Source organism: Panthera leo, chromosome A2 (assembly GCF_018350215.1).
Source record: "Panthera leo isolate Ple1 chromosome A2, P.leo_Ple1_pat1.1, whole genome shotgun sequence".
Taxonomy (NCBI): Eukaryota; Metazoa; Chordata; class Mammalia; order Carnivora; family Felidae; genus Panthera; species Panthera leo.
The window spans coordinates 119,870,550-119,883,990 of NC_056680.1; the positions used below are offsets into that span (position 1 = coordinate 119,870,550).

Here is a 13,441-nt window from a genome sequence, read left to right on the forward strand (position 1 = left end):
CTTGGTCTCCCTTCAGCCCACAGTTGCTCATTTAGCGTGTGGCACGCAAGTTGACTGGTGTCAGGAGAGAGGACCATTCTGGGGGGAGGAGGGGTGCTGCCCTCTGCCCAGCAACATAGTGAGGAAGGGAAGGTGCAGATGCTAGAATGCGTGACACAGAACCCAAACACACCGTGAGGAATTGTTCATAAAAACTGTAACATTTAAAGGTAAGTGTAATAGTAAGATGCCTGACGGGCACAAAAGTGGGCAGGTTGGGATTAGTGCAAGATGTCCTTTCCTGGGGAGCTATGGCCCTATTTCCTGGTAGGAGCATTCTCCTACCCAGGAGAATTCTCCACGCTTACCCAGGAGCATGGGTCCTGGTGGTCCTAGGTGGAGAAGGTTCTGGCAACAGAGTGCCCTCTGCCCCAGGAGGAACGGCAGGGGAACGTTTCCTTGAATGGCTGCCAGTACCTATTCGAAAGCAGAAGCATGCACGTTTCCTCCCTTTCCTGATGGACCTAGTATCTACTTCCTCACCTGGACTGTCCAGCGGGGTTAGCCACGCCAGCGCTTGGGTGAAAAGTGCCACTGGTGCAGGCTGAGCCGGCGGGCTCATCGGCCAGTGCCCTTGTGTTGTAGAGTGTATTCAGTTATGGAAGCCTGCCAGGAAGACACTGTCAGACAACCTCAAGAGAACACTACCATGGGCGATCCAGCTTAAATCAAAGCTCGTGACAGCGAGCTCTCTCGTAAACCCAGCTTTCAGAGGACAGGCAAAGCGCCGTCCCTCCCACCACGAAACACGTACCCGACTGCAGACTCCAGGTCCGGCCTCCTGTCCCCCACCCAGTGCACACTGAATACATGTGTGGTTCCCAACCTCCAGGCCTTTCTGGAATAAGGCAAGACACCAACGAGTCGCTTAGTTTAAGTGAAATGTCACCTGAAATTGCATGAACTTCTTAGACTTCCCCTCCATCTCCAACCAGAACAAACCAGTCTTCTGGTTACTTCTCTGAAAACGCGAATGTCTCAGCACTGCACTAATGCCTCACATGGGCTATTACAGAAATCTCCAATGCAGACGAGAGGCTGGAAGCCGTCCATGAAGTGCTGATGCTGCTGCCTCCCGCCCACTATGAGACCCTCCGGTACCTGATGATCCACCTCAAGAAGTAAGCCAACACCCCCTCAGCACGTCCTCCACAACCCCTATCTGCCTGGGATGGTGAATGCATTAGCAAGGGTTCATAAACTTTCTCCCCAACCCACTGAGGGGACGGACCCTCTTTTGGCAGGTGGGGGGGGGGGGGAGGGTCTAGCGAAGGCAGCCCCATCTGTAACTGCTAGAACCCTCTCTGTGCCTGGAAGTGCTCCACACACTTGACGTGTGTTATCTCTGTGAGGTGGGGGTTCTTAGGGGCCTCAGGTTACAGATGAGATTGTGGACGCTTAAGGGGGTAAAATAACCGATGTGAAGAGGTAACGTGAAACCGGACTGAAATCCAGGCAGGCTGATCCAGAGCCCACAGTCTGCCTTAGCCATTTGTCCACACTGCGTCCACATCTGCACGGGGCCTCCCACACCAGCCCTATCCTCTGCGTTCTGTTCTTTCTCTTTCGGCTCATTCTATTTCTGGACTCCTGAACTGCCTTGCTTCTGGGCAGGCCCATTCCCCACCATGATCACTTGTTTTTCTTGATGTATTAGTGACCGATCACCAAGTAACCAATCGCCCCAAAAGTTGTAGGCTTAAAACAATAGAGATTTATTATCTCACAGCCGCTGTAATCAGGAATCAGGTGTGGCTTAGTTGGGTGCCTCTGGTTCAAGGTCTAGAATGAGGCTATGGTTGAACTGATGGCCAGGCTCTCTAGGGGAGCATCCATTTCCACACTCACTCACAAGGTTGTCGGCCGGATTCAGTTCCTCAGAGGCCGTGTGACTGGAGCCCTTTCTTGCTGACTGTTTGCCGGGGGGACCCCCTCAGTGCCCTGCCACTTGAGTCTCCCCATGGGCAGTTCACAAAATGGCAGCTGGCTTCCCTCAGAGCAAGCAAGAGCCCCCAACATGAAAGATACAGTCTCTCTGTAACCTCATCTCAGAAGTGACATTCAATTGCTATTTGTTGGAAGCCACTAGGTCCAGCCCATACTCCAGGGGAAGGGATTAGACAAGAGTATGAATTCCAGGAGGCAGGGATCACGGGCAGGGGGCCATCACAGAGGGTACGCACCACAGACAGCTAGGCACTGCATTATCTGTGTGACAGCACATAAGACAGATGGACATGTCTGGGTATTTACAGGACACTAGAGCTCTGGTTCCAGAGTCTCTTACTTCAACTGTGAGTCTCTTTCCTTCACTGTACATATATAGCAAGGTCAGTGAGTTCGTCTCTGAGATGTTGGAGGGATCAGGGCATTTCTGTGTGCCGTCCTGTGTGTTTTCGGAAGACCCGTGGCAGTGGCTCATTCACAGATAAAATGAACCACAAATTGTCTACGCTAATTTACAGATCCGTTCAGTAAGTGAAAGGAAGCAAGTTGAGAATACTGTATAAACACTGGGTGTTGTTTTTATTTTTCTACCTTATGAAACATATAAATATTGTTGCTCAGATGCATGGTGATCAGAGATGTAATAACATTTAGCTCAGAAGGTTTCTGTTTGGAGTAATTTATTAGAGTATGAGTAATTTTTGGATAAGTAAGACTATGAAGGCCAGCCTGGTCTTTAATTAGCTAGAAATTATTTCTTTAGAAAGAAATTAGTTCTAATTGTTGTAGTTTGGAAGGCAAAGTGTCATTATCAGGAAAAATGCTGATATGTCCCATTTGAATCTTTAATGCCAATAATTTAGTATTTTTATCATGGAGGGTTTGCTAAGCATCTTGTTTGGCCAGGCATGGTGCCTGACTTAATGGGAAGATGTGAGCAGTTTGATAGTGAAGAATGTTCCTCTTTCCTACCTCCTTAGCTTTGTAACATGAAAGTCCTACAAGCTGAGTTGGCCTTCCTAAAATGATGCTAAGTGGCCGACCTCATTAGCTCCAAGAGAATAAAAATAAACGCATGGCCTTCTGCGCAGAACCTAAACAGGGTTTAATCGTATTTTGCCTTCTTTCGAGAACCTATTCTCTTTTAGTTCCATTGTGAACACCCCAAAACCTCAATTCCTTAAAGGAAGAATCCAGGAGACTGTAATTTTATTCTACTAGGAAGGTAGTGAGCCAACTCTGGAGTTTGAATTTTATTCTGAAAGGCTTTGCTGTTCTCATCTGGATGTTGAAATGATGATTTTCAATTCCAACAATAATTACTGCTCCAGACCTCATCCTGTGGGAACCAGAAATAATGTCCAAGTGCTTTCCTGTCTGGCCACATTCCAGCCTTTCCTCTATCCCGTGATAATGGTCTGGCTATTCCTACACTCGTGGCAGCCCCATCCTACAGTAACCTTGCTCCTCTGACACTAAGCCTGCCAGCGGGCCAGGAATCTGCCATCAGCTTCCCTGATAATGAGCACACAGACCAGTAGGAAGCAGCTACAGGGGGGGGAAAAGACTTCCATACAAGCCTAGACTAAAATCTGCATGCACTGTGGGCCAGCTAGAAATCTGCTGCCCCTTCTAACCAATATTCCCTACTCCGTTGCCACATCTGTTTAGTAAGAAGGACTGATTTTCTAAGTTTAAAGAGGTGTCTGTACCAGATTCGCTAAGTAATTCACGTCTGCCGGCTGCAGGCAATGCCAGCAACCTAGAAGGAAAAGCAAAAGCAGAAAATTACCTTTCTGAAAACACTTTTCTAGAACTCTGATTCTCAGTTTCCTTTCACAACTTCCCAAAGCAGAGACATTTCTGAGGGCACACGTGCACAATCAGGATACACGTCCGTCTGCAAGTCTGTGTAACGTCTCTGTGTATATGCTCGTTCCGCAGGGTGACTTTGAATGAAAAGGACAATTTCATGAATGCTGAAAATCTGGGGATCGTGTTTGGGCCCACCCTGATGAGGTCCCCTGAGGACAGCACCCTCACCACCCTCCAGGACATGCGGTACCAAAAGCTGATTGTGCAGATTTTAATAGAAAATGAAGATGTTTTGTTTTAATCCACCGGGGAAATGAGCTGAATGGCCCCGGCCCCTTCTAAGTTGATAAGGCTAAAGGAATAAAAGCATTTCTTACGCTTGATTCGTTTTCCAAACAAGTGGCAGAATTTCCTGGACCGCAGCGGGTTGTCAAGTCGGCTCCTGTGTCTCATAGACACTCGCCTCGTCCACGTGAGAAGAGCAGGGGTGAGAGTGACCAAGGACCTTGTCTTGGGTTTTTGCCGTGCCTCCTACGTACATCTGTTTTGCTGGAAGAGTGATTAATAAATCTTTCTTTAACTTATTAAAAAACAACAACGTAGACCTTTAAGCTTCAGTCTTATCAGTAATAAAAGGGAATTTAATTCATAGAGGTACTTGATACAGTTATACGTTTTCCACTTACAAAAAGAAGACAATTCTATGTTAAATGTTAAATGAGACTTCTATTGTAAAATGTATTTTTATTTTAGCTGCGAGAATGTTACTTTATTTCAGCAAACAGAACTCAATGCAGTGCATTGATTATGACCCTGTGTACTTTGTCCCGCTTCTTGCTGTGATCCCTGAAAACGTTTACCATGAATGCAGTATTATCTTGACATACCTCTGTCCTTATCAGTGCTTTGCAATGAAAGTTCACCGGCCACCCATGTCCCTGCTTTTGATAGTTTTTGCTGTTAAGCACACTGGCAGCTTGCTGTCGTATGGTATACGTTTATAGCAATTGTAGGATGGCCTGAAACATCCACGCATCTTGTTTCCATAACAATGTTGTGGAATCCCAGAGTATGTTTTGGCATTGGCTGTAGTCTTTCCATATCGTGTGTGAATATCCCAGAATATGCAGAATGTGGTCATTTTACAGAAAATGATTTGGGAACACTGGTTGAATCTGGGCCATGTAAAAAAGTGAGCACTTTCCCTGTTTTCAGGCCAGCATTCTGACTTCATCGATTAATGGCAAATTGTATTTTTGTCACATTTCTGTATTTATGAAAAGTGAATCTGCAGAATAATTGATTTTTTTTTCGTTTTTGTTTTATAAACAAGACTATTTTTAAAAGTAAGAATGAGTAAGTTGGGTTTTTACAAATATTCCTCCTTGATAAGAGTAGCTGTGTATGGATCATAATTTAATATGACTTTATTACTATAGCTCCATCTTATTGGTGATATTTATCTTAGCATGGGCTTTTCACGGCAAGATTTCTATATTTTGTAACATAGGTAAAATATTGGAAGCATCAAAACCTGTAAATCTAATTTTTTTCCCTGCAATCCAACTACAGCGTCTTTTCCTCTGATTGAGCTGATCCACGTACTTACTCGGTAGTCTGGTTTTGGAGTGACCGGAAGAGAATTACTGTGTGAGAAGTGAGCCGGAAGGAGGAGGGCGGTGCAACTGTTGTCCTGCACGGGCTCTGTTGGCACACGGCGGGGTCAGAATGGTTCTGCTGGGTCCCTGCTTTATTGTTCCTCCCAACTGTACAGATTTGTTTGTTGTAGCTTCTGTACTTCTGGATACTGTCAAAAAATTATCTGAAAATGGTTTTATTTTGTGAAGTGAATAATACTTTGTAATTTATGATAGCGTAAATGGAAGGAAAAGCATTAAATGTATTAAATTCTTCTGTCTATCGTTTCGGAGTGTGCGAAGAAAACTGGTGTTGGGGAGCGGCAGGGTCCAGTAGGGGGAGAATGTCTGAAACACCATTCCCAGATGGGTTTTGGCGACAGTTTCTGTTGTCACCAAAACATGGGGAGGAAACAGACACGTCCCACTGAGTCCCCACCCTGTTGCCCACCCCTCTTCCAGTGTCCACTCTGGAGGGCCTGCTTGGGATTCTAATGCTCTGCCTTCACTGTCCCTAAGACCTGTTGCATTTATGTTTTTCATTAAAAGACGTAGGGTTTATGGGTGCCTGGGTGGCTCAGTCGGTTGAGCATCTAACTTTGGCTCAGGTCATGATCTCACAGTTTGTGGGTTCGAGCTCCGCATCAGGCTCTGTGCTGACAGCTTAGCCTGGAGCCTGCTTCAGATCCTGTCTCTCCTTCTCTCTCTGCCCCTCCCCCGCTCACGCTTTGTCTCACTGTTTCTCAAAAATAAATAAATGTAAAAAAAAAATTAATTAAAAAAAAAAAGATGTAGGGTTTAGAGCAAATCCCCCCTAGGTCATCCTCAGGAGAACAGAACAAGAGTTTCTGAGCCAGAAAGACCTGAGTTTGAATCCCAGATCTGTCTGTTCTCAGCTGCATGTGACCTTGGGAATGCGTTTGCTCATCTGAAAAACTGGGCAAAATGTTCTGGCTGTGACATCTTAGATGAAATGACCTAAAGCCATTAGTAACAGTTATTTCTTAGTATTATCATTAAGAGTGATGACTTCGCAGGGAAAGAGCTATAACTTAGGGTGGGAAGGCAGAAGCAGGAGAAGAAAAGGGTTTGTCCCAGGTTAAATCCAAGTTCGAGTAGTAATAAGGGATATTGTAACAGGGCTCTATACTATGTAATGAGGGTCACCTGACTCCTTTTCTTGACTGTGATTACAACACCCGATCCCCTCTCCCTTGCTTTAGTCTGAAGCTTGCTCGCCCACATTTATCTCCCCCACCATCTGGCAGCCTGGCATGGCTCCTCTTACCCAGCTTGAAATTCCTGCCATTGGAATAACTCTAGTAGTGATCACCTGAGAGGAGGCAGCACTGTTTCCAGAAACCCACTGCTGTCTACAAGTGGGTTGTGGGAGGCGCGACAGGGGCAGAGTGGGTGGAAGAAGATCGTTCTCAGGAGGGGAGAAGACCCCTTTTCTTTCTCCCATTAACATAAATGGGCACCTGGTCTCCAGAACTGGGAGGGGGCTGGTGCTGAATTTCAAGGATAGCAGTCTGGAGGGCAGAGACAGGGAGGAGAGGACAGCATAGGGCAGTCGCATACCACACGGTTCAAGCATTGCCTGGGCTGTCCTGATTCCTACTAAAAACCCAACTCTGGTTTTAAAAATGTTCATTAATTTTCAACAAATATTTATCAAGCATTTATTAATGGGCCAGACACTGAATACTTGGAGGCAGGGAAGAGGCTTATCTCACTGGAAGAATTAAATAAGTTTAGTCTGGCTAGAGAAAGCTGGTCATGTTGAAGATTTGGTACTCTGACCTCAGGGAAATTGGTGCCGCTCATTTTTTTTTTTTTGAATAAACTTAATTTTGGAATAGTTTTACATTTACAGAAAAGTTGCAGAGGTACCACAGAGAGTGCCTGTGTACTCCTGACCCACTTTCCCCTAATGTTAACGTCTTATGTAACCACCGTCCATTAATCAAAACTAAGAAACCGACACTGGCACACTACTATTAACTCCAGACTTTATTCAGATTTCATGGGTTTTCCACCAATATCCTTTTCCTGTCCTGGGATATGGTCCAGAGCGCCCCACTGCATTGGCATTAATGGGTTGTAAGGGACAGATGACAGAATCTAGTTTACATTTTTAAAAGATCACTTACCTGACCGTGGATCCATCGGAGAACACGTGGGCAGACTGGGGTAGTGAAGGTTGATGTCGTTAGATGTTCTCCTTGTCATGCAGGACTGCGGGGATGTAGCCTGCATCGGGTGGTAGAAAGGCAGAGACAGCTAGAATAGTCATCTTGAGGAGGCAGAGTTGAAAAGGTTTGGTTACAGGTTGGATTAAAGAATCGAGGATGATTCTTGGGGGGCTGAATTTGACAACCGGACAGGATTTACAGAAAAGAGCACAGAGGAGCTGGCGGTCTACAGGAGGGGTGGGGAAAGAACAGGGAAGATGGCGAGGTCTACTTTGGACATGGTGAAATAGAGATCACTGTGAAATTTCCAAGCAGAGATGTTTCACTGGCAATGACAGGGACAGATCCCAGCTAGAGACACGGATCTGGGAGGTAACAACTGAAACCATGGGAGTGAATGAAAGTACTCAAGGATACAGAACAGAGAAATAGGTGACAGTCCCCATTCGGAGTTCTGTGGAGCACCAACATTCAGGAAAGAGAGGAGCAGGCAAGTGAAGTCTGTTTTAATGTAGTAAAATAAAGAGGGTCTCAGAGTGCAGTTCAGAAAGACTCTCTCCCTTGTATTCAGGTTTGTTCTACAATGTCCTAATCCATTTCTTTGTCCCACTTAGATTTTTTTGCTACACGCAAGGTACCACATTCAACCCTGTGCATTGGAGGAGTTGCTTAGTTATTCTGTAAATGCAAATGAGCTGGCGTCATTTTGCTTTTCTAAGTTGAGTTGAAAAGATGTTGTCATACTCACAGACCTCCTTCATTGCCTTCCTGCAGTTTGTACAAAGTGCTCATCCAGCAGGCATCACAAAGTACCTCGACTGTGTGTATGTCTGTCTCCATTGAAATACAAACTCCCTGAGATCGGGAGTCGAGGATCCCACTTGGCCAATCAGGCACCCTCCTGCACAGCCTGCAAGTCTCCACGCAGGCTCCCCTGGCTGAGACCTCCCCTAGCTTCCCCAGACAGAGAACAGAGCAGATACCAGCCATAAATATGTGGAAGCACAGGAAGTTTAGGGAACTGCAGATCTGGATTTAACCAGAACACAAAGTGTGAAGGAAGAGGAGGGGAGTGAGATTAAACAAGCAGGACTGTGCCAGGAAACAAAGAACCTTGCAAGCCAAGCATAAGCCAAACTCAGAAAAGTCTGTCTAGGGACACAAGAAAGACCAGAAGACATTAAGAGTAGGAATATGGGAGCTAATCAGGAAACAGAGGCATTGCCCGTGTGGCTTGGCTCCCCAGAGGAGGGATGGAGAAGAGTCATGGATAGGAGAGAGATTTAAGAGGTTGTTAGGACCCACTGATTTGATGCCAGAATTGAAAGGAAGGAAAGTGTCACAAATGTTACCCTCCATGTCTGGTTTTTGCAACTAAATGAATATTTAAGGAAGATACGAGAATATGAGAAAGGGAGCAAGTTCAGCAGGGGAAAATCATGGGCTCAGTTTGCAGGATGCACTATGTGCTAATAGTTCACCCATGTGGAAATGTCCAGTAGGCAGTTGGACAGGTGGTTTTGGAGCTCAAGAAAGGGGGATGAGCTGGTAGATATGACCTGGTCAGATTGCGTGGCCAGTTGAAGCAAAGAGAACCAATAGTAGGTCCTAAGAACAAAATCCAAGGGGCAGGCAGAACTAGAGAACATTGCAAGGAAGGTCAGGAATGGCCAGAAGAGGAAGGTGAGGGTCAGAGCCTAAGATGAAAGGGAAAGACAGAACGTCAGGGACAGACAGAGAGGCCATCAGGGTCAAATGCTGTTCCAATATAAGTTAATGAATCCCCTTTGGATATGGCAACTAAGGAGTCCCCGGTAACTTAACAGAAGACTTTTCAATGGGACAATGCAGTGAAAGGCAACTTGCTGAACCTTACGGAGCGAATGGGGGTGAAGAATGAAAATAACACCTACAGTCAGAAAAACAGACCAAGTTCTCTTTCCATGGGCTTGTGCACGTCATATGTATGATAAATCATCTATGGGAGCATATTTTTTCATTGTCGCCAAAAAAATTATTACCTTAACATACTTTCCTGAAAAATTATTTACTTCAAAATCTTCATAAAGAATTAAGCGAGTATTACTGGAACAGATTTTTGGTCACTCCAGTTACCAAGCATGAAACTTGTTTTGTTTTGCCTACATCTTAATTTGTAAAATGGGTATAATCCTGGTTTTGTTCTAGTTCCCTAATCTGAAAATGGGCATAATAACATAATATCTGCTCTCCCCTCCCTATCAGAGTGGTTCTAAGGATCCACTGAGATCCTGAATGTGAAAACAGAAGGCTCACTATGAACTGTATGGCAATGTACAAATGTTAATTACCGTACACAGGACCATGGTTCCAAAACCAATCCCCTGCCAGGCGGGGCAAGCTCACGTTAGTTCATTAACTGGCAGGGCTAAAGGATGTGGAGGCATGGGATGGAGTGGAACATTCCTGTCAGGGGCAACATGGGGCTGCAAGAATCAGAGATGCAGGCCAAACAGCCCCTCAAGGAAAGACTTGTAAGACCCCAAAGTCCATGAGGTTCCAGAGGACTTTCCACACCCATAGACCAAGGTCCCCCCGAGCCTCACCCCCATAACTATTGAACCAACTCTATCTCTAATAAAATATTATCTAAACTGAAAGATTCCTGAGGGCAGAAATCTGGTCAACTTTGCTCACCACTCTACTCCAGCCCCCAACTGGCACGGTGCCTTGCATACAACAGGCACTCCAACCTTTTTGAAATTAGTGGCAGAATCCTTCCACAAATCCTCAAATGTCCTATAATATTTTGGTGCAATGGAGGAAGGGGTAACTCCAGAAGCAGAAGAATCTGCAAATGCATTTTGATGGGCTTTTGTCCACCATTTGGAGCTCTGCCTAATATCTGAAACTTTTAATTACTGAAGCTTGCCAATTATCCTTAACTCACCTAGTTTTTACCATAGTCCTTCTTCTTTCTGGTACGAATGATTAAGCATCAAAATAATTCAGTTTGGAGAATCTGAAGATCTAAGTCTCTAACTCAATTGTGGGTTATACAGCAAGTGATAGCTCTACTGGGCTAGGATCGAGTACAGTGTAGACTAGAAGAAGGTCAGGTGCTGGATCCCCATGTCCCCCGTGGTTACATCCAAGCGTTACCACTTTCTGAGAGTGTAACTTAGGGAAAGTTATTTTACTGATTAAGCCTGTTTTCCTTGTCATTATAATGACCTAATATCAGTACCTCTTTCCATGAAGTTTATGAGGCTTAAGATAATCTATATACAGCATTCAATACAGTAATTGGGGCTCAGAGTAGGGACACAAATGTTTGTCTAGAAACTCAAGAGCTTAGGGAAACTCTTACAAGAATGCTTAGACCATCGGTATTCTTTCATCTATGCTATCAGGCATCACCACTTACTGCTGCCTAGCAAATTAGAGTTAAGGAGTTTTACCCATTTACCGCCCGGTGGGTTTTTAAAGCCAAGCCACACCCGGCCCATGGTGGGATGTGGTGGAAAGGCAGCACGGTAGCCCTGCAAGAGCCCTGGATTTAGAGCCACAAGACCTGGCTCGGTCACAGATCAAGGCTTTTCACATTTCTGAGCCTCAGGTTTCTCCCCTTTGAAACGTGAAAACTAATGCCTGCCTGCTTGGCCCGCCAACCTCACAGGGTTATCGCTGAGGCCAGATGGCGTGGGAGCAGGTGTGGGGGTGCCGTCACACACCTTTCCACCACTCGGTCAGCTACGGCTGCTGCTGCCCCCGAGTGCTCCCCCTGGAGCCCCGCCGACCGTCCTGCGGCTTCAGGTCTCCGCTTACTTGGCTTCTCAGTTGCTGGCCCAGCGGACCTCCCCTTTCTTCTCAAACCCCTCTCTCTCTCGGCTGCTGGGACACCACCCACACCCCCATCCTCTGCTCGATGCCTCTGCCCGTTGTCCTTCCATACCTGTCCAAATCCCCTGGCACGCTCACCAATGCTGTTTCTTGCCCTACTTTATCCACAGGCGATCACAACCTCTCTGGCTCTGAATGCTATCTGTCAACAAATAAAATAATCCCTAAGATTCAATAAGCTACCCAGTGCCCTGTAACAGATCCCTTCTGCTAAAACCAGCTAGCACGTGACCTACTGCCCACAGCCAAGAGTCCTGATGAACACTCCAGGACTCCACCATTCTGCTCTTTAAAATTTTCACATCTACCATATTTGCACTGCATCAGGAGAATTTAAAACTTCAGAATGATGTGTACAATATAGTCCTTCAACAATTCTACATTACTCTGGGGCGCCTGGGGGGGGGGGCTCAGTCGGTTGACTTCGACTTCAGCTCAGGTCATGATCTCGGGGTCCGTGAGTTCGAGCCCCGCGTCGGGTTCTGTGCTGACAGCTCAGAGCCTGGAGCCTGCTTCGGATTCTGTGTCTCCCTCTCTCTCTGCCCCTCCCCTGCTCACACTCTGTCTCTCTCTTTCTCTCATTATTTATTTTTGAGACAGAGAGAGACAGAGCATCAATGGGGGAGGGTCAGAGAGAGGGAGACACAGAATCCGAAACAGGCTCCAGGCTCTGAGCTGTCAGCACAGAGCCCGACACGGGGCTCGAACTCACGGACCGCGAGATCATGACCTGAGCCGAAGTCGGCTGCTTAACCGACTGAGCCACCCAGGCGCACCCCCAAAAAAAATTTTTTTTAAAAACCACAATTCTATACATTACTCAGGGCTCATCACGATAAGGGTACTCTTAATCCCCTTCGCCTATTTCACCCATGCGCCCCGCCCTTTCAACCTCTCCTCTGGTAACAGTCTGTTCTCTGTATTTAAGAGTTTGGTTTTTTGTCTCTTCTTTGCTTGTTTTGTTTCTTAAATTCCACATGTGAGTGAAATCATATGGTTCTTGCCTTTTTCTGACTGGCTTATTTCACATAACATCATACCCTCTAGATCCGTCCCTGTTGTTGCAAATGGCAAGATTTCATTCTTTTTTATGCCTTCATTTTGTATATATGCCACATCTTTTTTATCCACTCATCTGTTGATGGACACTTAGGACACTTCCATAATTTGGCTATTATACCTAATGCTGCAACCAACACAGGGGTGCATGTATCTTTTCAAATTAGTGTTTTTGTATTCTTTGGATAAACACTCAGTAATGGAATTACCGTATCATAGGATAATCCTATTTTTAATTTTTTGAGGACCCTCCATAGTGTTTTCCACAGAGGCTACCTATATACTTTTCGGAAAACTTTTATCTAGTCATACCCGGTACGCTATTTAGTATGGTGCCTTAAAGAACGGTGCATTAGCTCACTCTTTGATTCCGTAGAATCTTATGTCCAGCTTTACATGTGACATTGAAATCGTCTATAATTGTCTTTGCCTAAACAGTCCTTATTCAGTTTGTCTCGTAAGTAGAGTGACACTGCATTCTCTATTCTTCTTGTCTCTGGAAGCATCTGAATAGGATTGGTAGTTAGGGTTGGTTTCGGCTACAAGTAGTGGAGGACCCAAATTACAATAGATTAAACAAGGTAGAAGCTTATTTCTTGTTCATTTAAAATTCCGGGGCGGTGGGGGGAGGGAAGCTATGGGTCTAATATGGTAGTTTCATACTCACTGGGGTCCTGGGTTCCTTCTGTCTGGCTGTTCCAGTGGGGATCTCCCAGTGCTTCCTTCACAAACCACTGCCTCCTCCTACAGGCTTCATTAAACTCTGCACAGGCCTGGCTTCCAAAGGACGGCCCTCCCCCAATATCCGTCTCTGCTGCTGGGATCACCCAACCTGGCTTGGGTCCCCTGCACGTCTAAGCCTTCCTG

The 13,441-nt window shown here is 45.8% G+C and overlaps 1 protein-coding gene across 3 annotated transcripts in view; it reads left to right on the forward strand.

Moving 5' to 3' along the window:
- The window catches only part of CHN2 (chimerin 2), a 299,632-nt gene extending 295,448 nt beyond the window's left edge, over nucleotides 1-4,184 (forward strand). For all 3 annotated transcript variants that reach the window (XM_042921140.1, XM_042921148.1, XM_042921153.1), the window contains 2 exons: nucleotides 1,055-1,160; nucleotides 3,931-4,184. In XM_042921140.1, the coding sequence (XP_042777074.1) occupies nucleotides 1,055-1,160; nucleotides 3,931-4,102 (278 nt within the window). In that variant the 3' untranslated portion in view covers nucleotides 4,103-4,184. The remainder of the gene's footprint in view (nucleotides 1-1,054; nucleotides 1,161-3,930) is intronic.
- Nucleotides 4,185-13,441: the final 9,257 nt, after the last annotated feature.